Source organism: Lutra lutra, chromosome 6 (assembly GCF_902655055.1).
Source record: "Lutra lutra chromosome 6, mLutLut1.2, whole genome shotgun sequence".
Taxonomy (NCBI): Eukaryota; Metazoa; Chordata; class Mammalia; order Carnivora; family Mustelidae; genus Lutra; species Lutra lutra.
The window spans coordinates 34,918,258-34,941,611 of record NC_062283.1 but is presented as its reverse complement, the minus strand read 5'-3'; the positions used below and the strand labels follow the sequence as shown (position 1 = coordinate 34,941,611).

Sequence of the window (23,354 nt, the reverse complement as noted above, 5' to 3'; positions counted from 1 at the left end):
GTGGGCAATTGTGTTTGCCATTTCTTTACAGGATTTAATAGCCATTGGCCTTTGCAATGTCATCAGCTCATTTTTTAGATCTTGTGTGTTTACTGGTGCTATTATCAGGACGATTATCCAAGATAAGACTGGAGGAAGACAGCAGGTATGTTGGAATAGAATTTTGTCTTTAATATGAAACATATTTATACTACTCATATGTATATTCATAGAGGAGTATTTTATTCATTTAATTTTGTTGCTGCTTTATTTTAAGGTTTTATTTATTTGTTAGAGAGAGAGAACATGAGCAGGGTGGAGGGGCAGAGAGAGAGGGAGAAGTGGACTCCCTACTGAGCAGGAAGATCAAGGAGGGGGTGCTCAATCCCAGGACCTCGAGATCAAGACCTGAGCCAAAGGCAGACACTTAACCAACTGAGCCAAGCAGGTGCCCCATACCGCTGCTTTAATGTTATGTTTGTTAGGGAAGGTCTCTTGGAGCAACTTGGATTTCATGCTTGCCTAAATTTTTGCTTGGACTTTTGTCTTAAAAATTATTGCCAATGTAGAACTTATAAGTCATTTTCTGTAGAAATATTATTCTATATGAGAGGTGTCTATGTATTAGCCCATAAAGACCCATTTTTCATGTAACATCCCCCAAAGAATAATATTTCAGGTAAACTAACCATCACTTCTTAACATTGTTTTCCATGGAAAGATATATGCCCAGTCCTCATCTGGGAAAGCAAATAATACACCTCTCCCCATACTAGCTGCAGAACTAGAAACTTTCCTAGTTTCCCCAAGGCGCATGGCAAGAGGCTTTCATGATAGAGAATAAGGTCTTTGTCTAGATGAGCCTAGAGAATTTATGACCGGTCTGCCTTGGAATATAAGCAAATCATCTGGGTCAGATTCTCTTCAGGTATGCTGAATTAGTAAACTAAATGTGTGGGTCAGAGGGGAGAATGAAGGGGAGGATGATGGTAGAGAAGACTTTAAAGACCAGCTCTTTGTCTAACTGCAGGCATGAGATTTTGTAAGTCCAATGTCCATAGGTTCTGAACTGACTAAATAGAAATTCTAGCTCTACCGCACGGGAGGTGTCCCAGCTCAGCTCTGCAGCATGATGAAATGTCAGAGAACTATCAGAATCGAAACTGGAGTAAGCCCAGAGAATGGGTCAGGGTTCAGAGGGCAGAGAAACAGTGACAGAGGTCAACAATGAGCTTAGGTCTCAGACACGTGGTAGAAACTTAAGTGTCAGAGAATGGACACTACACTTTAATGGGGGAAGATAAAGTGTCCCCGTCCCTGGGTAGATATAGGTGAAACATAAGGTCAAAGCCAATAAAAGTTAGCAGGGTCGAGAGCTTGAGTCTAGAGTAAGACTATGTCATGTCACTTCACGTTCTGTCAGACACTCTGGCCTGTAAGGTGTAGCTCTTTTCCACCACTGTTGGGCAGAAAGAAGGAAGGTGGGCTCTGTAAAAAAGAAGGATGTTCTCTGCACATGTGTACAAACATTCAAATCAAAGGAGGGGATTTCATGATAAGAAGAGGAAAAGACTATCCCAGACATTAGTCTCCACTAACTTTTGACAACATGCCTTGTATATTCAGTAGGTAAGTGTAAGATACATGTGGGGAGAAACAACGCACATAGTTGGAAAAACTAAATCGCAGGGCAAGTAACATTAAGTGCGCAATAAGTCTTATAAATATGTTGAGTGAAATAAGTCAAGCAGAGAAAGTCAATTATCATATGGTTTCACTTACTTGTGGAACATAAGGAATAGAATGGAGGACATTAGGAGAAGGAAGGGAAAAGTGAAGGGGGGGAAATCGGAGAAACCCGAGAAACAAACTGAGGGTTTTGGGGGGAGGATGGATGAGCCCAGTGATGGGTATTAAGGAGAGCACGTATTGCATGGAGCCCTGGGTGTTATACACAAACAGTGAATCATGGAACACTCATCAAAAACTAATAGTGCACTGTATGGTGACTAACATAACATAATAAAAAAGAATAAAATAAAAATTAAAAGTGCCATAAATCTATAAATACAAGAAAGAGATGGGTGGAAGAAGTGGACTTCTGTAGATTATTGAAAGAAGGTTAGGACTGGGGTGCCTGGGCGGTTCAGTCAGTTAAGAAGCTGTCTTCAGGGACACCTGGATGGCTCAGTTGGTTAAGCAGCTGCCTTCGGCTCAGGTCATGATCCCAGCGTCCTGGGATCGAGTCCCACATCGGGCTCCTTGCTCATCAGGGAGCCTGCTTCTCCCTCTGCCTCTGCCTGCCATTCTGTCTGCCTGTGCTTGCTCTCTCTCCCTCTCTCTCTCTGACAAATAAATAAATAAAATCTTTAAAAAAATAAAAATAAAAAAAAAAAGAAGCTGTTTTCAGCTCTGGTCATGATCCCGGGGTCCTGGGATTGAGCCCCCTGTTGGGCTCCATGCTCAGTAAGGAGTCGGCTTGAGATTCTCTCCCTCTCCTTTTGTCCCTCCCCCTACTTGGTCTCTCTCTCTCTTTCTCTCTCTCAAATAAATAAATAAAATCTTAAGAAAGGAAGGAAGGAAGGAAGGAAGAGAGAGAGAGAGAAAGAAAAAGAAAGGAAGGTAGGTTAGGATATGTATAGCTAGGAGGAAAGAAAGGCTTCAGTTCAGCTTGAGTTGCATTTAGCCTGTTGGAAAAAGTACCCAATTCAGAGGCAGGCTGGGGCTCTCATCTATTTTCTGTTGCTGCTGCTGCTGCTGCATTGTTCTCCTGTCCCTACCAATGACTCTCCCTGTGGCATAATAATGCTTCACAGATGGGCATTCTCCTAGGGATGCTGGTCAACTCTTCCCTGAGACCCTAATTTGCCCAGCAAATCACTGGTTTGACCGAGAATGTTAGTTGGCCCCTGGCTTTGGAGGCACTAGGGGTCCCCAGCCTCCACTCTGAGTTTCTGATCTGGACAAGCAAAGGCTTCTGAGATTCATTTAGCCCTCTTCATCCCACAGCAGTGGAGTGTTCTCTCTATCCCTCCTCTCTGGGGATTTTTGAGTCACTTTGCCTGGGAACACCTTCATTTCTTCCAAGTTCCTCAGAACTCTGGGAGGAGAAACTAGGGGCAGGCTCTGTACCTCTCAGACCTGACCTACCACCAAAGGCCACTTTTTTTTTTTTTAATCTAATTTTCACTTTAATTTCCCTTGTCTAGAACCCACTTATCTTCCCTGGTTACAGCAAAACATATTGGCTCTTCCAGCCAAGGCTTGGATTTCAGTGTTGGCCGGCCAGGGCAGAGGGAATATGAAGAGCCCCAGACCTGTGGTCAGTTGGACTGTCCCCCAATCCATCGTCCGGCTCACCTCATTCTAACATTCTAACCACTGGATTTCCATGTTCTCCGTGATTGGGCTCCTTTTCTTGTTCCCTGCTTTCCAAGGACTGGTCTTCTAGCCATGTCCCAAGGCTCTCAGAACTGCTTTAAAAAAATTATTATTATTAAAGAAAGAAAAGAAAGAGATATAAAAGAAAGAAACGTGTTGTATTCTTCTTACAGGAAGCAAATGGGCCAGTTGGAGGGAGCCTAGATCTTGGAATCAGCCGGTCAGATAGATTGGAACCTAACTCAGTGGTTCCTACATGGGTGACCTTGGACAAGTTACTTTTGCTTTTTGAGGCTGCAGTCCTCATCTGTAAAATTGGGCTAGAGATAACTTTTCAGTTAAATTAAATTAAATTAAATTAGATGGTAATAGTGCTTATCATAGCCCCTGTCACTTAGGAGGTTCAAAAATTGTAGCTTCTACCCCAAGTTCCCAGGGCCTGGGCCAATACTTGGCAATGTGCTCGTCAACTTCATGGAACCCACTGTGTATAGAGTAGTTGGTGTCTGGTGTCTGAGGGTCTGCATGTTGATAGTGGCTGTGGCTTGTGGGAACTCACAGTGCCTTGAATTCCCAAAGAGAAGGCAGAGTCAGCAGAGTCCGTTTTTGTTCAAGAAAACCTGGGAAAGAGATGGAAAATGGGAGCAGAATAGCAAAATATGCATGAGATGTAAAGTTCTACATGCTTGCTGTCTTTAGACCCTGTTCAGACAGTGAGTCTGAGATTCAGAGAGCCATCAAGCATCCTCCTAAGGCACGATGCCACCAAGGATGGCCCTCTGATCCCAAAGTCTGCTCCTTTGCGTGTGCAGCCCAGGGAGACACAATTATTGGCAGGCCTCCCACCCCTCTCTCAGCAGCAAATTTTGTGGGATTCAGTGTCGGATTTGTACTCATTTAAATCTAGGTTTTATGCAGCTTTTTTTTTTTTTAGCATCTGCCTATCTTTGTTTCCTTTAATCAGAAGAACTTGGAGAAAAGAAGTGGGAGGTAGGTCAAGCCTATCCAGGAATGCCAAAAAAACAAAACACCAAGGCAAACAAAAACAAAAACAAACCAAACAGCAAGAAAAAAGAAGTGGTAGGAAGGAAAAGTGCTGATGTACTTTCCTGTGCTGATCAAAGTAGTTTTTCTACAGTGCCAACGAAGACCACCCAATGCAAGACCCTTATTACACTAGATCCGGCAACAAGCTGATGTGTACATTGGTTGGAGAAGCTCATGTTCTCAGTTACCTGTTTCAGTTCCACAGGGTATAAAATGTGTGTCCATAGAACTCCCTGAGTTTCAGTTGTAGTGGTCCGTTTTCCTCAATCTTCTTTCAACCCTACCATTGTGGAAAGAAGGAAGCAGGAAATTGATTTCCTTGCTTTTACTTTTAGTGATGCATTTATAAGCAAATAGCAGTGAGCAGAGAGAGGGAATCCAGTAAGAAGGTTTTTCTTTCTTTCTTTCTTTCCACTCCTAAGAAACAAAGAGAAAAATTCGAGCATCATTGCTGATCTGTCACTTAATGGGTTAGCTTTGAGGGACTCCCTCAGATCTTGCTTGTTTGGGCCATAGTTCTGATCAGTGGTTTGTTTTATCTTCCCCCACACAGATCCCCCAACACAGTGGGAAATTATACTGCTTTGTATCCATTTTTGTTATTAGAGGCTTAAACGATGGAGATTTAGCCATGGAGGACATATTGAGTCCAAGACTCTGTCCAGAGAGCCATGAGACTCTAAAGGGAACTATGTGGCTCAGTTTGCTATCTGTAGTTGCCAATCAGAGCCCCTGCTTACCAAGCAACACCGAGCCCAGAGTCACGCAGCTAGCATAGGACCCAGAGCTGCTCTCTGCAGCCCTGACTCACATTTGTAACTTTTTTTTATGGTAATGAAGCAGAGGAAAACTGAGGAACATAAGAAATGATTATCATTGCATTTTTAAGATGGAGCATTTCTAACGCTGTTTGATGAGAAGTTATCCAAGCTCCAAGCAGGAGAGTGAGGAGGGAGGTATTTACTGATATGGGAAATGGAGGGGTTGGGATTTTAGGGTGGACAGTAATGGGTCTACTAGGGCTTTTCTAGAATGTTCCAGGAGGAGTTAAATTTGGGAGGTAATGAAAACCCGACCTTAGAAGACTCCAGATTTCACAGTGCAAAGCTAGGGCAATAAAGATTCAAATAGCCAAGACAATTTAGCACTTTTCAGAAAGCATTCATGCATTCATTTGACAAGTATTTCTTGAGTACCTAGTGTATGCTTAGCACTTTGACAAGACCTGAAAATGTCAGCTCAACAAAAAATGCACTTGGGCTGGATGGTTACACTCAACTCCTTTTAAGAAAAAAATGACACGCTTCTCACCAAGCAGAAGGCCTCAGTTGCAGACAGGGACCAATACGTTCCTGATGGTCTCTCTCCAACTGGCTCTGTCTCCTCAGTTTGCATCTCTGGTAGGCGCAGGTGTGATGCTGCTCCTGATGGTGAAGGTGGGACACTTTTTCCATGAAATGCCAAATGTAAGTAGAACTGATAAATAACCAAGTGGGGAAAGATCAGATCTCCAGATTGTGTCTTGGCGGGGCATTCACCTTGTCCCCAGGGGTGGCCCTGTCCTAGCTCACATCCCTTCCCTTTAAAATAATAGCATCCACCTCACAAGATTGGGTATTAAATCAAGTAATGTTTGTAATATAGAGAGAACAGTGTTGAACTAATCGTAAGTGCACAAGAGGTATTAGGTATTATTGTCACTCTTCTCATTCTCACTAATCTTCTTTTTCTTGCTTAAGCTATAAAGTAAGTTTTATAAGTAAGGATTTAGTTAAAGATGACCAAAATAGACTTCAGATGCCAGAACGCCTCTCACCGACTCAGGCTTGGAAACTCATTGTGTATTCATGCCATCTGTTTTCCTAAGCCGTTTCCAGAAGGCCTTGTTCTGCATTCATATGAACTCAATCCCCTTATTACTGCCGTTCTGCCTTGTGATGAGTTTACACTAGACAGCAGGTTCTGAAAGTTGGGTTTTAACCCTGTTCAGCTGGGATGCCTCTATATACTTGCCATTTCTTCCCTTTGTGAGAGACTGATCACCCTGCATTTAGAAATGCCAGGGGCATTAATGATTGGCTGTCATTAATTTGTTTTCAGTTGCAATACAGATCAGTGCTCAGTGACCACAATTTCCTTGTAAATTTTCTTAACGTTGCCTTTCGCCATGTTTAGATAGTATTAAGGGAGGTGGGAAGTCATGACTGGGGGGAGCAGCTTGCTTACAAGCTGGAGTGGTTGCAAATATTATCCTCATGCTTTTGAACACCTCCATCCCACCTGGTAAATATCAGATTTCAGGAGAGCAGGACTACCTCAAGGCTCCTGCTGCCTTCTGCTCTTGTGATTCAGAGATCTTGGAACTCAGCCCCAGAATCTATATGTATGGAAGGTGGGATTAAGCTTGTATTTATCACACAAGCTGTCCTCTGATTCCCAGCAGAAGTCATCTCCAGAATGTAGCTTCTATAGCAAGGTGCATTAACTCTTAGAGTCTATTTTAGGAGAGCCGCTCACTAATGCACTTTGAATAGGGATTTTCTTCCCTCTATCTCTCTCTTTTTTTCTGTATAGCTAGAAGAATCAGAATTCTTTAAAACTGCAAACAAATAAAAATCTGTCAGAATTCACCAAGGGCCCTCCTTTATCATACATACATTAGAAAAAGTACATGCCTTGCTTTTGGCTCACATTATTTTTATAGCATCTGGTTAGGATGTTTCTGGTTGAGAAGATGTGAACACCAACTGATCGGTAGAATATCTAAACCACTGTAATAATGGGGCTCTATGAGCATTAAACTATGAATGAGTCCTTCCTTGGGGATAGATTATGGATAGCTTGTTAAAAAATTCTTATTGGAGTAGTTGGTGGAGCATTCTGGCTAGGATCTCAACCAGTTAGCAAGGGGACTGACTGACACAATATTTTTTAAAATATGATATACAGTAGTATCTTCAATATTCCAATTTTATGTGAAAAAATATATAGCACATACCAAAATGTTAACCATGGTTATCTCTTGGATGATGGAAACTATATGTAAGTCTACTTCTTTTTTTATACATGAGCATGTTTTACCTTAATATTCAGAAAGGCAACATTTTTTAAAATATTTTTTAAAAATCTTTTTTAAAAGATTTTTTCTCCGATTGACTTATTTCGGATTGGGAGGGAGACAAACCATAAGTGACTCTTAATCTCACAAAACAAACTGAGGGTTGATGGGGGGAGGGGGGTTGGGAACAGGGTGGGGGGGGTGGGGGGGTTATGGACATTGAGGAGGGTATGAGCTATGGTGAGTGCTGTGAAGTGTGTAAACCTGGCAAGTCACAGACCTGTACCCCTTGGGATAAAAATATATGTTTATAAAAAATTAAAAAAATTTTAAAAAGAGGGAAAAAAAGATTTTTTAATTTTAAAAAATTAAACATCTTTTCATTTATTTAAATAAATTATTTATTTATTTATTTGACAGACAGAGATGACAAGTAGGCAGAGAGGCAGGCAGAGAGAGAGATGGGGAAGCAGGCTCCCTGTCGAGCAGAGAGCCTGATGTGGGGCTTGATCCCAGGAGCCTGGGATCATGACCTGAGCCAAAGGCAGAGGCTTTAACCTACTGAGTCACCCAGGTGCCCCACATTTAGAGATTGTTGACTGGAAAGAAGATGAAGATGGAAAAGAAGTGATTTCTGCTGACTTCATTTTTGCCTGTCCCTCCTCTGCTGACTTATTGAGTCCACTGGTCACTGAGTAATCTCAGAAAACCAGAGCGAGCTTAGACCCAGCCATTCCCGGTGATAGGATCAGTTCTAATTCCCAAGCAGAGCATATAGAGGAGATGGTTAGGAAATGGCTAAGAAATGGTAAGCTAGTGCAGGGACTGCATGAAAACAAGAAAATATTTCTTAAAGTACGTTAGATTCTGCCTTGAAGCCCTGAGGATTTTTAACATTTCTGAGCGGCATGGTTGACTATTTTGTGGTTCTTTTGTGAAGAACTGGGAATTCTACCTCTGAAAGGAAAATGAAGCAGGGTTTCCCTTTTCCCTGTAGGCTATCCTGGCTGGTATTATTCTGAGCAACATCCTACCCTACCTTGAAACCATTTACAACCTACCCAGTCTATGGAGGCAGAATCAATATGACTGTGTGAGTATAGATACACTGGCTGAGATAGGGAAGGACAGAGGGGTAGGTTGGAAAGAGCGAACAAGAACAAGCAAAAGAGATCAAGGTGAAGGACACTAGCAATTCTTTGATAACTAATACTCTAGCTTAAAAAAGGGGGGGGAGTCAAGGTTATTGGTGCATGGAAATACTGAGACTTTATTCCAAAATGACACAAAATTAATAAAAAGAAATTAAGTGGCTAGAGTTAGATGCGAATCTAGTAAAAAGGATTTGTCATCCATGACACAGTTGAATGATTTTTAATCCGGTTAGTGTGAACACATTCCAGGATAGGAGGCACAAATCTTACTAAGAGAAGGCAGTGTCTTGCTAGGCAGACTAAACGTTGGAGCACCTTCCCTCCTTCTAGAGCACACCACTGGGGACATAAAGGGGAAACAGCAAAAAATAAAGATGGCGAATGTAATATCATGAGAGGAGAAAGACCCAATAAAGGCAAAGAGATATGAAAGGGGATAGTTTTGGGATCCAGGTCTCAGAGGATCTAAGAGAGGATGTGGTCCAGCATACAGATACCACTTCTTGTCCTTGGAGGAGGGATAGAACTTCCAACAGGAGTGAAGAGAGTGAGGGAAAGTTAAGCATGGATACTAACAAGTGGCAAGGAAATATTTAAGGGAGTTTCAGCCTATCCACTCTGTGAAGATGAGTCAGTTTCCTGCTGAGAGTGATGGAGAAGGTGTTAGGGTAAGAGCTTGACATGTTTTTAAAGGCTCGCCATAACCATGATAGGTCTTAAAATAGCAACTACTGTTCATTTGGTGAGTATTCTGGGTTGCTTTGGGACCAGGATTTCTAATCTCAACAGAGCCTATAAAGTTGATATTGTTATCCCTATTTTTCACATGAGGTTTCAAGAGAGAATTGAAGAGAGAAATGACCAAGGATGCCTACAAGAATCGTTAGACAGCCTTGGAACACAATATTTGTGATGGTGTCAGTCCATAAGGCTGTGGAATTTGTGCTCTAAGTTCTAGGTGTCAGGAGCGGGTGGCAGAAGGGGGCTTGAGAGCTGGTGGTTTTCTCCATTCTGCTTATTGTCATGGTCTTCCTTTTCCCTTCTTCCGCTCTTCCATAAGGTTATTTGGTTGGTGACATTCACATCTGCCATTTTCCTGGGACTGGATGTTGGGCTACTTGTTTCAGTATCTTTTGCCTTCTTCATCATCACTGTTCGGTCACACAGGTACTTTGTCTCAGGTACCAGGAGGTTGGCCATGGTGAGGTAAGGCAACTCTGACCTAAAAGCAAATACATTTCCTTTCAGAACTAAGATCCTCCTCCTGGGTCAGATCCCTAACACCAACATATATAGAAACTTCAATGACTATCGGGAGGTAAGACTCCAAATCAATCCCACTCCTTTGCCTGAAGGATGGGCTAGACCGGGCCTGCTGCTTAGTTTTTCTACAAAATCCCTTTGCTGTTGTTGGCTGCTCTAGAGATACGCATCTCCCAAGGCGGGGAGAGGGAGGCAAAAAGGCACAGGCAGGTGACATAAGCAGGTTCTTAGAGTACAGTAGCCAGCTAAGGGTCACGTCCTCTAGCGAGAGGGAGGCCAATAAAAAGAAAGGAGCAAAGGGAGGGGGAAGAAGAAAGCAGGAAGAGCAGGGGGTGAAAATGGGCGGAAAGAACTTGCTAATTCCGGCCTCCCATAAAGAATACAGATTCTCCAGGGGGTTCTAGAGATTTTTTTTTTTTCTTCCTCCATAAAAGAGCTGAGAAATCGCCCTCCATTTGACATTTGTCCTGCAGGTCACAAACATTCCTGGGGTGAAAATCTTCCAGTGCTGTAACTCCATCACTTTTGTCAACGTTAATGACCTAAAGCACAAGCTGCTGAAAGAGGTGATGGCCGCCTTCCCTGCCTTTCTCCACCAGCTCCCCCCACCCCCCAGGGGCCCCTCTCTTTGCCCACTCACCATCTGACCGCAATGTCTCTTACTTCTCTCAGGTTGAAATGGTAAGAGTGCCGCTTAAAGAAGAAGAAGTGTTCCGTCTGTTTAATCGAAGTGAAGGCTCACAGGAAGAAAAGATTTGTCGTTGTTTCTGCAACTGTGACGAAGTGGAGCCATCACCCAGGGTTAGAAGCCTCTCTTCCTTTCTGCACAACATCCCCGACATTTTATAAAGACGTGCACTAGTCTTTTAAAGAGAAGAACTAAGGAAAGAAATTGAAACCCCCTCAGGGATTTCGGCTCTGAGATGGGCTCTGGGGTAATGGGAAGTCAAAGATTTCTACTCAGAAATGAAGACACGGGTCCCCTTTGAGATTTAGATCTTGACCTAAGTAAGAAGGAGGAGATGGCTGAGTCCCTACTCAATGGCCAGTGAGTAATCTGAGCACAGGGAGTGCACTCTGCATATTGAAATTGATAGTAAGACCTTAATTGTACCTGTTTCCTTTTCACCGGCCTGGCTTTAGATTTCTGAAGACAAGTGACTTAGAAGTTGTTTTCTAAGAGGTGCCTGCGTGGCTCAGTTGGTTAAGCATCCGATTCTTGACTTTGGCTCAGGTCATGATCTTGGGGTTGTGGGATCGAGCCCTGAGTTGGACTCTGTACTGGGCATGGTGCCTACTTGGGATTCTCTTTTTCCTTCTCCCTCTGCTCCTCATCCCCCCTCTTAAAAAAAAAAAATTGTTTCTAATTCCCACTAGGGCAGCAGAGTCACGGTGGCTGGGGTTCCCAAGGATGTGCCAGGGTCTCCTGATGTCTGCCTGTGACCAAGGAGATGATGATGGGGTGTGGAGGGCAGATAAGTGTAGATGGAAATTTTACACCATCTGAAGGTTATTTTAGCTGATGAATTACAAAGTGTTCATTATTTCCAACTCGGATGTGGTCTAAATTAATTCCCTTTGTCTAATATTTATTCCCTTTCCACACAGTTCATTTGTAGCTTTGGGACCTTTCACCCGGTCTATACCAATACTCTGGAGGGGCAGTTCTGTGTACACACACACACACACACACACACACACAACTTTACTCCCCTCAACAAAAACACCCCTGTCCCCCTCCTCACTAAGCACCCATTCTCATTCCCATATACCCTAATGGAGCATAGGTTCTACTCAACTCCCTGAAAACACCAACTTCCCTTCCCAAGAGGAGAGAATTACCACTTTATCTAATTTTTGTTTCCACACTGCACTGAGCATCATAGCAGGTGTTTACAGGACATCAGCAAATATATTTTAGAGATTTTATTTAGATATATTTAGATAAATATATCTAAAATATATTTTAGATATATTTAGATAAATATATCTAAAATATATTTTAGATATATTTTAGAATAGGATTGCCTAGTATTTCTTGAGCTTCTACTCTGCACCCAGAACTGTGACACTTTGAAAAAGGAAAACAAATTTGAAGGGTCTCTGTCCTCAGGGAGTTCTTTTTTCTTTTTCTTTTTTATTGTGGTAAAACCCATCACATAAAATTTACCATCTTAACGATTTTGAAGTGTAGAGTTCAATAGTATTAAATATATTCACCTTGTTCTGCAACCATCCCTACCTTCTATCAACAGGTTTTTTTTTTAAGATTTTACTTATTTATGTATTTGACAAAGAGATAGAGAGAGCATAAGCAGAGGGAGGGGCAGAGGCAGAGAGAGAAGCAGCCTCCCCACTGAGCAGGGAGCCCGATGCAGGACTTGATCCCCAGACTCCAGGATCATGACCTGAGGTGAAGGCAGACGCCAAACCAACTGAGCCACCCAGGCGCCCTTATCTGCAGATTTTGTTTCATCTTGCAGAACTGCAACTCTGTCCCCATTAAACAAGAGCTCCCCATTTCCTCCTCCTCCTAGCCCCTGGCTACCCCTAGTCTACCATCTGTCTCTATGAATTTGACTATTGCAGATCCCTCATTAAGTGGAATCATACAGGATTTGTCTTTCTCTCACTGGCTTACTTCACTCAGAGTAATGTCGTCAAGGCTCATCCAGTTTGTTCTTTTTTAGAAATTTTTTTTTCATGAAAATTTTGAACATAAACAAAAGTAGAGACAAGTATAATGAGCCTCAATATACCCACCATCCTCTTCAAGATTTATCAACTCATAGTCAATTTTGTTTCATCTCTATTCCCACCCATGTTTAGCCCCTCAAAATCACAGAATTATTTTGGAGCAATTCATGGAATTTTATTTTATTTTAGCGATCTTACTTTTTTTTTTTTAAAGATTTTATTTTTTATTTATTTGACAGAGAGAGATCACAAGCAGGCAGAGAGGTAGGCAGAGAGAGAGAGGAGGAAGCAGGCTCCCTGCTGAGCAGAGAGCCCGACTCGGGGCTCGATCCCAGGACCCTGAGATCATGACCTGAGCCGAAGGCAGCGGCTTAACCCACTGAGCCACCCAGGCGCCCCATTAGCAATCTTACTTTTAAGTTGTTTCTACACCCAATGTGGGGCTTGAACTCACAACCTTGAGATCAAGAGTTACATGTTCTACTGACTGAGCCAGTCAGGGGCCCAACACATGAAATTTTAAGTCAGGCTAGGGAGATGGCTCTCTATTAATGTGACAAACAAGGCTTTTACTGTATATTATACATCCTAGGATATATGTTCTTTTCACTTCTCTGAAATTTGGACTCATTGTGTAATTGATGGTATGTCACAATTTAATTTGCAGTGACTTGTTTTTCTTTTCTTGACATATAAATTGGTGGTGCATCTTAAAATCGATGAAGTAGAGGGCTCTTGGGTGGCTCAGTTGGTTATGCATCTGCCTTTGGCATGGGTCATGATCCCAGAGTCCTAGGATTGAGCCCCAGTGTTCCAGAATTGACTCCCATGTTAGGCTCCCTGCTCAGTGGGGAGTCTGCTTCTCTGCCCCTCCCATGGCTCGTGATTTCTCTCTCTCTCTCTCTCTCTCTCTTTTTCTCTAGCATGTGCGCACACACATGCATGTGCTTTCTCTCTCTCAAATAAATAAAATGTTTAAGGAAAAATTGATAAAGTAAGACAGTCAACCATTCCATACAGTATACTGTCATGTTCAAAATTGTGTTTTTCAATTTTAACAACTCTAAGATGTCAGGTATAGAGAGATCGACGTGATTTCAAAAAGTCAGGCAAATGTCCTGGTAGCAATGGACTTGAGCTAGGCAGGAGAGAGAAATTTGAATTTAGGTCAGGTGGGAAAAAAGAGGACTCCCAGCCTGTGGATAAGGTTGGACAAAGACACTGGGGTGGAAATACGTATGGGGTCCTCCGAGTAATAGGCCTGGGAAATTCAGGCAGACAACCGTGCGAGTGGATCTTGAAAGTCCTTAAGGGTCAAGAGCGTGTAGAGTGGATGAAGGAGAGTAAGGGGAGGCTCTCAGAGGTCTCCTTTCACCTGGAGGACCTTGCATCTCCCCACCACTGAGCCCGTCTTCCACTGTTCCCCCAAAAGCCTGGCCTCAGTAACTCTCAACTCTTGAGAAACACCCATCTCCATTGAATTATAATTTATTAGCCATCCACATCACTTTTTTTTTTTTTTGCTATAAACACATACTATTTTGTGCAGGTTTTTCCTAGAAGAAACATCACCCCAACTATACCACTCTAGCAAATGAACTTTTAAAAAATTTTTCCATGTACTTTATAGTTCTTGTCTACCTATGTTGTTGTTTATCCTTTGAATGGGCGCATGCCCTCTCCCCAGGCAGAACCTGGTGCCTGTGACTGCAGAGCCGGGCATTCCACACCTTGCATTCTGTTGTATTCCCGGTGCTTGGTACTGTCCTTAAGCTATGGCAGGCACTCTAAGCCTATTAGGGTGAAAGGAGCAAAAGGTAAAGACAGCCCTGCTCAAGTAACCTCTATCTTCTTAAGGAAGTCTGGTGAAAGATGGAGGCATTGAGAAAGGGGACAATAGAAGAAACACCTCAGACAATATGTTAGGAGGTGCTGGAGACAAATTAGAACCCAGGGAGGAGGTGAAGGAATAAAGCAAAAATGATCTTAAGTCTGGCTCACAGGACAATGAAATCATCACTGGTGCACCGAAGGAAACTGGGAGGGAAATGATGGTGCATGTAGTTTTAGGTGTGAGCTCAAAGGGACAATGAGGTATCCATGTGAAATCCAAGCTCCTGGTCCACAGGGAGCTTTCCTGCGAGAGAGGGCGGTGAGTCCGTAGACAGAAATGGCATAGTGGTTGCCCTTCTCTAAGCCTCCTCACAGTCCTTCCCTAATTCTGTTGTCTCAGGTTGTCTACACGGAACAATTTGAAAGTAAACAGGACCAAGACTCTTCCTCCATTAACCTGATCCGCTGCTCGCGTTTTGACAGCATGAACATGAGCCAGTCCATGTCGGATGAACAAGTACCTTACGCCCAATCTTCCACCTCCCACAGAAACCCCGGACAAAACTACAAGGACGTGGACCAAGCCTGGCTTTCTAATAACCCCTCTAGAAACAGCTCAATGCCACTGCCTGTCATTGCTGAAAAGCAGGGGAGGAACAGATCATTCCTCCCCTTCTCAGATAGCTCTCTTCTAACCAGTATCCACACCATTATCCTGGATTTCTCCATGGTCCATTTTGTGGATCCACAGGCTTCCGTGTCATTAAGACAGGTAAGTACTGAGGAGGCTTTCACAAGAGCCAGGATCCCCTCCTACCCGTGCCTGCCCGCATCCTGACTAAACACTGTCAGTCACTGATCGGCTGCTATGTGACTCCGGGACCACTAGAAACTTGGCCACTAAAGACAATTTAAGGTAAACCAGAGTAAGGGGTACCTGGGTGGCTCAGTAGGTTAAGCGTTGGCCTTTGGCTCAGGTTATGATCCCAGGGTCCCAGGATTGAGCCCCGCATCAGACTCCCTGCTCAGAGGAGAGCCTACTTCTCCCTCTCCCTCTGCCTGCCACTCTCTCTGCTTATGTTCTCACTCTTTCTGACAAATAAATAAATAAAATGTAAAAAAAAAAAAAAAAAAGGCTGGGGGGGGGGGGTTGGTCAATCAGATTAAAAAGAAAATGAACCACTCAGTTGAACTGGGATTGGTTCTCTAAGCATGGCATATTCTTTCTCAAAACTCAAAAGTGGGTAATTTTAATACCACTGAGGTAGCCATCTGTGCTACACACCCAGTCCCTCTTAGGATATCCTAGGAGTTCACTGCAGACCTTTTCAAGAACAGGTCTGAATGCTACAGAAAAAAAACACACTGAGAATCTTCTGCAATATTGCAGCTCTGCAGTGGACATTGTCAAAGATGCTCAGATGTGAGGATGTGGTAAGAGGACATGACAAGCCTGGTGCTGCCTGGTCCAGGACCTACAGGATCTCCCCAGTTCCTTCCACCTTGCCTGCATCTTTGGGTAAAGAGGGCAGGGACGACTTTTCCTTCAGAAACTGTGTCCCTGAGTCCTGGCTTCTCTCCTCCTCTCTGGTTTCTCTGACAGTCATGGTTCCTCTCCTTCTTATGCAATGTTTAGACCCATAACTAGCCATATCAGCTTTATTGCTAATGTCTCATAAGTATAATACCTGCTTTTAAACTACCTTATGTCCATGTGTAGCCCTGTCACATTCTTGCTCCCATTGGTGATGGCTCATGTGTAAACAACCCAAACACTCACTTCCTGGGTCTGACTGTGCCCACTTTTTTTTTCCTTGAGATCTATCCCTTCAGTTGACTTTCCTTCTTTTATCCTCTGATCCTGTAAAATCTTCTTATTCCTAAAGAACTCTGATTCTCTCTTACGGGATTCAAGTTCCTCTTGGGTCTTGAGGCAACAGGAAACTTCTGGGAGCAAAAAGAACTCTGGTTGGCTGTCCGTGGTTGTGTCCTCTATCCTGGCTTTGCTACTATTCTCCATCCATCTGACCCAAGGTAGTTTAGTAAATTACACTGGGTCTTCACTTCCTCATCTATAAAATGAGAGGCTCAGAAGAAGTTAATGTTAAGGGCTCCCCCATCTAAGACATCCTTGTCTCCACCCAATTTTCAGATTCAGTTATACTCAGTGTCTTACCTTTGGGGCTTTTCCGTCTTCGGTTGCACTGCAGGGCTGTGCAGAGGAGTTCTGAATACAAGGTTCAGGATTCCTGAATTCCATTCTCTACTATGTCACTTAACCATCTCTTGGCACATTTTTGGTTTTTTTCTCCTCTGCTCAGCAAATTCCAGGAAGAAGGGGTCCCATGCATACACTATACAATAATACCAAGACCTGGCTGTTCCTGAGGGCTGTCCAGTATGTTCCCATCACACCCATGCCTGTGTCTGTCTTAGCACTGTCCTCAGGAGCACCATCTCTTGGTGTTAACTGTTTCCCACCTGAGCCCATGGGTGACACACCCTCTCAGTCCCTGCCCCACATGAGAACGTGTGATTCTCTTCTGTATTTCTAACACTTTAGACATTTCCTGGCATATGGAAGTCCACTCATCAAATGTTTAGAGAGCTGAACTGGAAAGCAGAGGTACAAATACTCCAGACAAGTGAATGACCAAAGGGGTATTAAAACCTAGCTAATCCAAAGGCCCTTTCCTCGTGAGCATGAAGATCACTAACGCTGCTTTCCTCTCCCTCTCTCCCCACAGATGTGCAATGCTTTCCAAAACGCAAACATTTTGGTACTCATTTCAGGATGTCACTGTGAGTATCCACTCTGTGAGAGGGCTGTTTGCACCCTGGGTGCTCTCCTCCCCAGGTGTCTGACCCTGTGTGTGTTCGGGTTTGGTTTGTAGCTTCTGTGGTCAGGGCATTTGAGAAGAATGATTTCTTTGACGCTGGCATCACGAAGGCCCAGCTGTTCCTCACTCTCCATGACGCTGTGCTGTTTGCCCTGTCAAGGAAGTTTCCAGAGTCATCTGAGTTAAGCGTGGACGAATCTGAGACAGTGATACAGGAAACCTACTCAGAAACAGACAAGGTTGGATGACGTGAGGCATCGTGGTGGGGGATAGGCGGGGGGAGACACCTGATTAAGTCGAGATGAACAATGGCCAGGAAAGTTTTTGAGTATGGCTGTGCCAGACTTTGGGACATTGAAGGGCTCCCTTACCGGTTGGTAAATAGCACTGGAACTGAGTCCCAAGTTCCCCCACTGCTATGGCATCTGGGCTCCGTTCAAGACCCTTTCCCAACTGAAGAGAGTGTTACCCAACCCAGCAGAGGTCTCAAGTATTCCTTTATAGCAAGCTTGGTTAGTGCCAGGGCCATTCCAGTTACTGAATATTTTAAATATTTAAATATTTTTATTTTTATTTAAATATTTAAATGAAATATTTTAAATATCTCCCCTAGCTATAGCTTTAGAATCCATCCCTACATCACCCTTGGGATGAATAATAGAATTGATGAACTAGCAGAGGTAAAGACCTGCCAGTCTAACACTTTGGCTCTCATTTACATTGGTAGTAACATAAGATTTACTCAACCTGACAAACACAAAGGAGAATGATCTATAAGCCAGAATTTTTAGCCATTTATTAATACTAAGTAAGGACCTGGGCCTATTTCAGTATTTTTATTTATTTATTTTTTAAAGATTTCATTTATTTATTTATTTGACAGAGAGAGACACAGCAAGAGAGGGAACACAAGCAGGGGGAGTGGGAGAGGGAAAAGCAGGCTTCCTGCCGAGCAGGGAGCCCAATGCAGGATTCAATCCCAGGACCCTGGGATCATGACCTGAGCTGAAGGAAGACACTTAATGACTGAGTCACCCAGAAGCTGCTTTTTTGAACACTTTAAGAAGTAAAAGAGATCTAAGCTTGTAAAACATGGCCTTTTTTTTCTCTCTTTCTTTTTAAGTGAGTTCTCTGCCCAATGTGGGGCTTGAATTCATGACCCAGATATCAAGAGTCACATCCTCTACAAACAGTCAGCCAGGTGCCCCACTTTCTTTTTAAAGTAATGTATTTCCCTTAATTATTGAGAAATCTCACAGGTTATGTGCCTCTGCTTATCCTGAACAACTTTTTCCTCAATGGACATATTTTTTCTGTTCTGCTCTATATCCCACTCCCATCTATAAAATCATAGAGTCACAAAACCTTTCAGTTGGAAGAAACCTCAGAGTTTCTTAGGTTCATCCCCATCTGGAGCATTAATTCTCTTAACATTTCTGACAAGAGGTCATCCTGCTTATGCATGGAGATTTCCTATGGCTCTCAAACTTTAGTATGCATCAGAATCACCAAAATATGCTGTTAAAACAGACTGCAGGGCCCCTCTGTGCTCCACATCCTCTGAATTTCTGATTCGTTGGGTCTGGGGTAGAGCTTGAGAGTTTCCACTTCTAACAAGTACTGGTTAATAACTGATACTACTGGTACAGAAACCACACTTTGAGAACTACTGCCTTAGAGATTCAATGTACATCTTTCACTATTAAAGTCCAGTGTGCCTGGTAATCTTTGGGTTTGTGCCAGACATTGTATTTAGAAAATGTTTGTAAAAATAATTTGAGGCCCAGGATGATATTTTTCTTCTGGAAAGAATTTGTTTTGCCAAGTACCTGGAGGCACTAGCAATCCAGGGTAACTGATCTGATTTTAGGACTTGAAGTGTTCTAGGCCTTCCAGATGACCCACAGCCCAGCCTCAGTCTCTGGGAAGGCATGCCACAGCCCCTCCCTCGGCAGACCCTGGAAAGCAACTTTGACAACTCTTAAGCCCTTAAAGTTGTCAAAAGCACTGCTCCGTATATATATATATCACTTCAAGATCATCAAAAACCTTCTACAAAACTGGTCCCAAATGCCAGACTCACCTCTGTAGATTTTCACCTTTTCCAAATCTTGGCCTGGTAGTTCTTCATGATGTTTGTTAGCTTTGTAGTGTCTTCAAGCAGAAGTTTTAAAATATTTTATCCAGCTCTTGTGGCTGTCCTCAGTAGGAGGTCTGAATTATGTAGTCTGCCTTTACTATAAGTGGAATTTTCTCTATTTTATTTATAATTATGATATACTTGGCAGATTTGCTTTACATATTACATTGTCTTTCCTATATTAATCTTATTTTCCATTTGCCTTTTATTTAGGATGTCATCTCATTTAGGAAGTAAATTAATCGTTTATATTTTCTTCTAGATTTTTATGTTTTAAGCGTTTATATGTTATACTCTTTAATCTAGTTAGAATGCATTTCAGTGTGGTGTTAAAGAGTAATCTTTTTCTTTTCTGTACAGCTAACCATTCTGAGCTGACTCATCCATTGGATAAGCTGTCGTTTCTCCACTGATTAGAAATGCTATTTTTATAAAATATTCTTATGAAAACTAAAGTCTATTTCCAGCTTAGTGTTTTCATTGTTGAGTATAGCTTCAATACAGCTTTGTAATACATTTAGCATTTGCTTAAGAAGTCATGTGTCACCAGGGCTCTATTTCAAAATCTGCTAAGTCATTCTCACCAATTTATTCTTCCAAACTTTTAAATCTTTTATCAGCACCCCACCCTCCCCCCAAAGAGAATCCCATTAGAATTCTCATTAGAATTGCATTAAAAATATGAAATAATTTGACAGTTGTTACCTTTACAGTATTTGTTCTTCCTATCTAGGAACATGGACTGTCTTCACATTTATTCAGTCTTTTTAAATGTTGCATTCAGAGTAAGGTTTTGTGATTTTCTTTATACAGACAAATTCTAAGTACTTTATACTTTGTTTTATACTTTTACTGATTTTTTAAATAAACATTCGTTTTCATATGTTTTCTACCAGGCAATTGCTAGCCTATAGGAAACTATTCACTTGTATAAAATTATTTGGCCACTTTTGTGTATCCTTTTATTAGACCTAAGAGGTTTCATTGTTAATTCTCTTGAGTTTTCTAGATAGAAAAATATTTTCTACAAATAATATAAATACCTTATTTTCCAATTGTCAAAATTCTTATTTCAGTATCATATATTATGGCAATAGCTAGATCCCCCAGAACAACATAAGTAATAATGAGCTGTCTTGTCTTACTCCTGAATTTTATGAGAAAAACTTCTTATGTATCTCTATTAAGGATAGTGGTAACAGTTGGCTTAAGATAGACATTATATTTACTCTGTTTTTAAAAAGCATTTTTCTAGTCTACTAACATCCTTATCAGGACTTATATTAAGACTTGGTATTGAATATGCCAAATTTTTTTCTGGCATCTAAACTAGGGAACTTAAGAGAGGAGCAAATTCTACTTTGAATGTATTAAATTCAAGATGCCTGTTAAACGTTCAAGTGGAGATGTCAGAATGGAAATGGGTATATGAACGAGCAGATCAGAGGAAGAGTTATAACCACAAAGTCATTGGCACATATATAATAATGAAAATTATGGGCCTAAATGAAATTGCCTAATGGAAGGAGCATAGGTACAGAAGAGAAGGTCCCAGGATCGAGCCCTGGGGCTTGCCAACATTTAGAAATCCAAAAGAAGTAGAGGAGATAACAAATAGACCAGAAAGAAGCAACCAGGAAGTAAAGAGGAAAAGCAAAAGATGTCATATGGTGGAAGAGAAAAAATTGTTTCAGGAGAGGTGAAAGTTGTTAATTTTATGGAATGCTTCTGCAAAACTGATTCACCAAGCCTGTGGGGCATCTGCTATAGGGCAGGCTCAGTGCCTAGTACTGGGGTTATCAAAAACCAGGAACTGCCTTACCTCAAGGAGCTTAGAGTCTAATAGGGGAAACATATTTGTAAATAAATAAGGCAATACGTTATTGGCACGGTGATAGAGGTGTGTGTGAGGTATAGTTAGAACACAAAGGAAGCTCTGATCCTGGTTGGTCCTCTTTGATCTGAATTTGGAACAGTGAATAAGTGTATGTGGACAAGGTGGAGAAGGACAAGGCAGACACAGGGAGCAGCATGAGCAAAGGTAAGCAGAAGTCAGACATCTTTGGTTATCTTTAAGGCTAGAGCAAAGGGTGGAGACTACAGATGTGGGTAAAGCTAAAGCAGATGGCAAGAGGCAAGGTCACAAAGGGCCTTACATGCCCTACCAAAATTACACTGAGGGTTGGAAAGACAAGTAAGATCAAGAAGACAAGATGTTTCAGATTACTGCCAAGACACTGCTGCTTTAATGATTGACCATGAAATCCAGGCTAGCTAGGAAAGCCAAAGAAATCAGAAGTTAGTCTAAAGAATAGGGAGTAAACAAGGAACTAGAAGGTGCAAAGTTGAAAAGCAGATGTGAGTCAGAAATATTTTCTACTTTGCCAGGAACTCATGATTTCACGTATCTTAAGTCCTATTGTATTCTGAAATTCCTTGACTGTTCAAAAGTTAAATTTAATTGGAAATTTTAACCCATCCAATTGTGTGTATTTTAGAATGGAGTGTCAGCCGATCTTCTAGATGTCTCCAAACACATAAATTCAGACTACAGCATGTTTCAGGAACCAATAACAGAGGAGGAGTCGGAGCTAGACCTGGAGATGGAGCCCCCGCTGGAGTCAGAACAAGAGCCTGGGCTGGACCTAGAGCTGGACCTGGATCGTGAGATGGAGGCTGAGCTAGAGCCCGAACCAAAGGTAGAGCCTGAATTGGAGCTCGATCCTGAATCTAAGTCCAAACCCAAACCAAGGGCTCAGACTTATCCTCGACAACAGTACTGGCCTCTCTATCAGTCTATGCCTCCCAGGTCCCCAACTCAGGATCGGCCTAGGACACAGTCATTGGAGAGGAAGAATTTACCTAAGAATTCATATTCACCCAAGGGCAATAAAACCACAGATCCTTAGGAAATGAACGGGGAATAAGGAGTCAGTCCCTGGGCAAATCCTCCTAACCCAAATGGGTTCACTTGGTCAGAAGACCTAGACTAGTTACAAACGAACAATACTTGTTTTGGGACTCCTTCATCTGCTGGCCTCTTGCTTGCTCAGCACTGGGATCTCACTCCCAGATCACAATCTAAACACCAAGAATTATCTCCGAATTCCCTATCTAGACTTACCTCATTTCACCTTCAGCAGATAGTCTAGTGAAAGATTTCCTTCTTTGCATACCCCACACCTCTGGGGTATATTGTCCAACCATCTCTAACTCCCTCCTTTTGTCTGTTTACCTTTCTCTAAAGAGATGAGGCTCAAATAAAATATATAACTCTAGTTACATTTGGACCTTTCCTGCATCTTTTCCCTTCTCTGTATTCTGTATGCCTAAGGAAATGTTGGGCGGGAGAAATTCCCGAAGTGGGTGGACGTGGTGAAGAAGAGATGAGCAAGAAAAGGAGAAACTGGGTAGCACTTGTAATTTATATGCAAGGTATCCTCACTGCACTGATGGTGGAAAAGCAGAAATAGGCTAAGCTAGGTCAGACTGTGAGTTTTGTAATACAAGGAATTGTTAGGCTGAAAACAATTTTGCCATCACTCCAAGGTCACGATCTTATCCTACCATTATTTCAGAAGACCAATCAGCTGTACCAACTGATGGGAATGTTAGCTTTACAGAGCTGTCTTTGGTATCAGATTCACATTCACCACTGCTGCTTTCTTACAAGTTTTTAAGATACAAGCAATCTAAAATCTGATTCTTGGTGGACCAAACTTAAAATCTATGACATATACAATTCTTAGGAATTAGAAAAGTCCGTCATTACCAGTTTGGGCCAAATCCATGCAAAAAAAGTCCCACTCCCTTTTAAAAAATATCTTGTATTAAGCTGTAAGCAGAAGAGAAACAATGGACCCCTGGGGAAAGGTATCCTGAATTTTATTTTCCACTCGATAAACAAGATCCTTCTTGCCTGGGTACTTAATTTCTCTCATCTCTTAGGTGAAAGAAATTCT

At 42.2% G+C, this 23,354-nt stretch overlaps 1 protein-coding gene across 10 annotated transcripts in view; it reads left to right on the top strand.

Moving 5' to 3' along the window:
* Nucleotides 1-22,700, top strand: part of SLC26A8 (solute carrier family 26 member 8) — a 79,361-nt gene extending 56,661 nt beyond the window's left edge. For 8 of the 10 annotated variants that reach the window (XM_047732207.1, XM_047732200.1, XM_047732204.1 and 5 more), the window contains 11 exons: nucleotides 32-145; nucleotides 5,796-5,873; nucleotides 8,463-8,558; nucleotides 9,680-9,786; nucleotides 9,868-9,937; nucleotides 10,356-10,448; nucleotides 10,555-10,683; nucleotides 14,813-15,184; nucleotides 17,160-17,214; nucleotides 17,307-17,491; nucleotides 21,891-22,699. In XM_047732207.1, the coding sequence (XP_047588163.1) occupies nucleotides 32-145; nucleotides 5,796-5,873; nucleotides 8,463-8,558; nucleotides 9,680-9,786; nucleotides 9,868-9,937; nucleotides 10,356-10,448; nucleotides 10,555-10,683; nucleotides 14,813-15,184; nucleotides 17,160-17,214; nucleotides 17,307-17,491; nucleotides 21,891-22,301 (1,710 nt within the window). In that variant the 3' untranslated portion in view covers nucleotides 22,302-22,699. Of the gene's footprint in view, nucleotides 1-31; nucleotides 146-5,795; nucleotides 5,874-8,462; nucleotides 8,559-9,679; nucleotides 9,787-9,867; nucleotides 9,938-10,355; nucleotides 10,449-10,554; nucleotides 10,684-14,812; nucleotides 15,185-17,159; nucleotides 17,215-17,306; nucleotides 17,492-21,890 lie in introns of all 10 variants that reach the window. The other 2 variants (XM_047732211.1, XM_047732205.1) reach the window with 2 other exon arrangements.
* The last annotated feature ends 654 nt before the right edge of the window (nucleotides 22,701-23,354 follow it).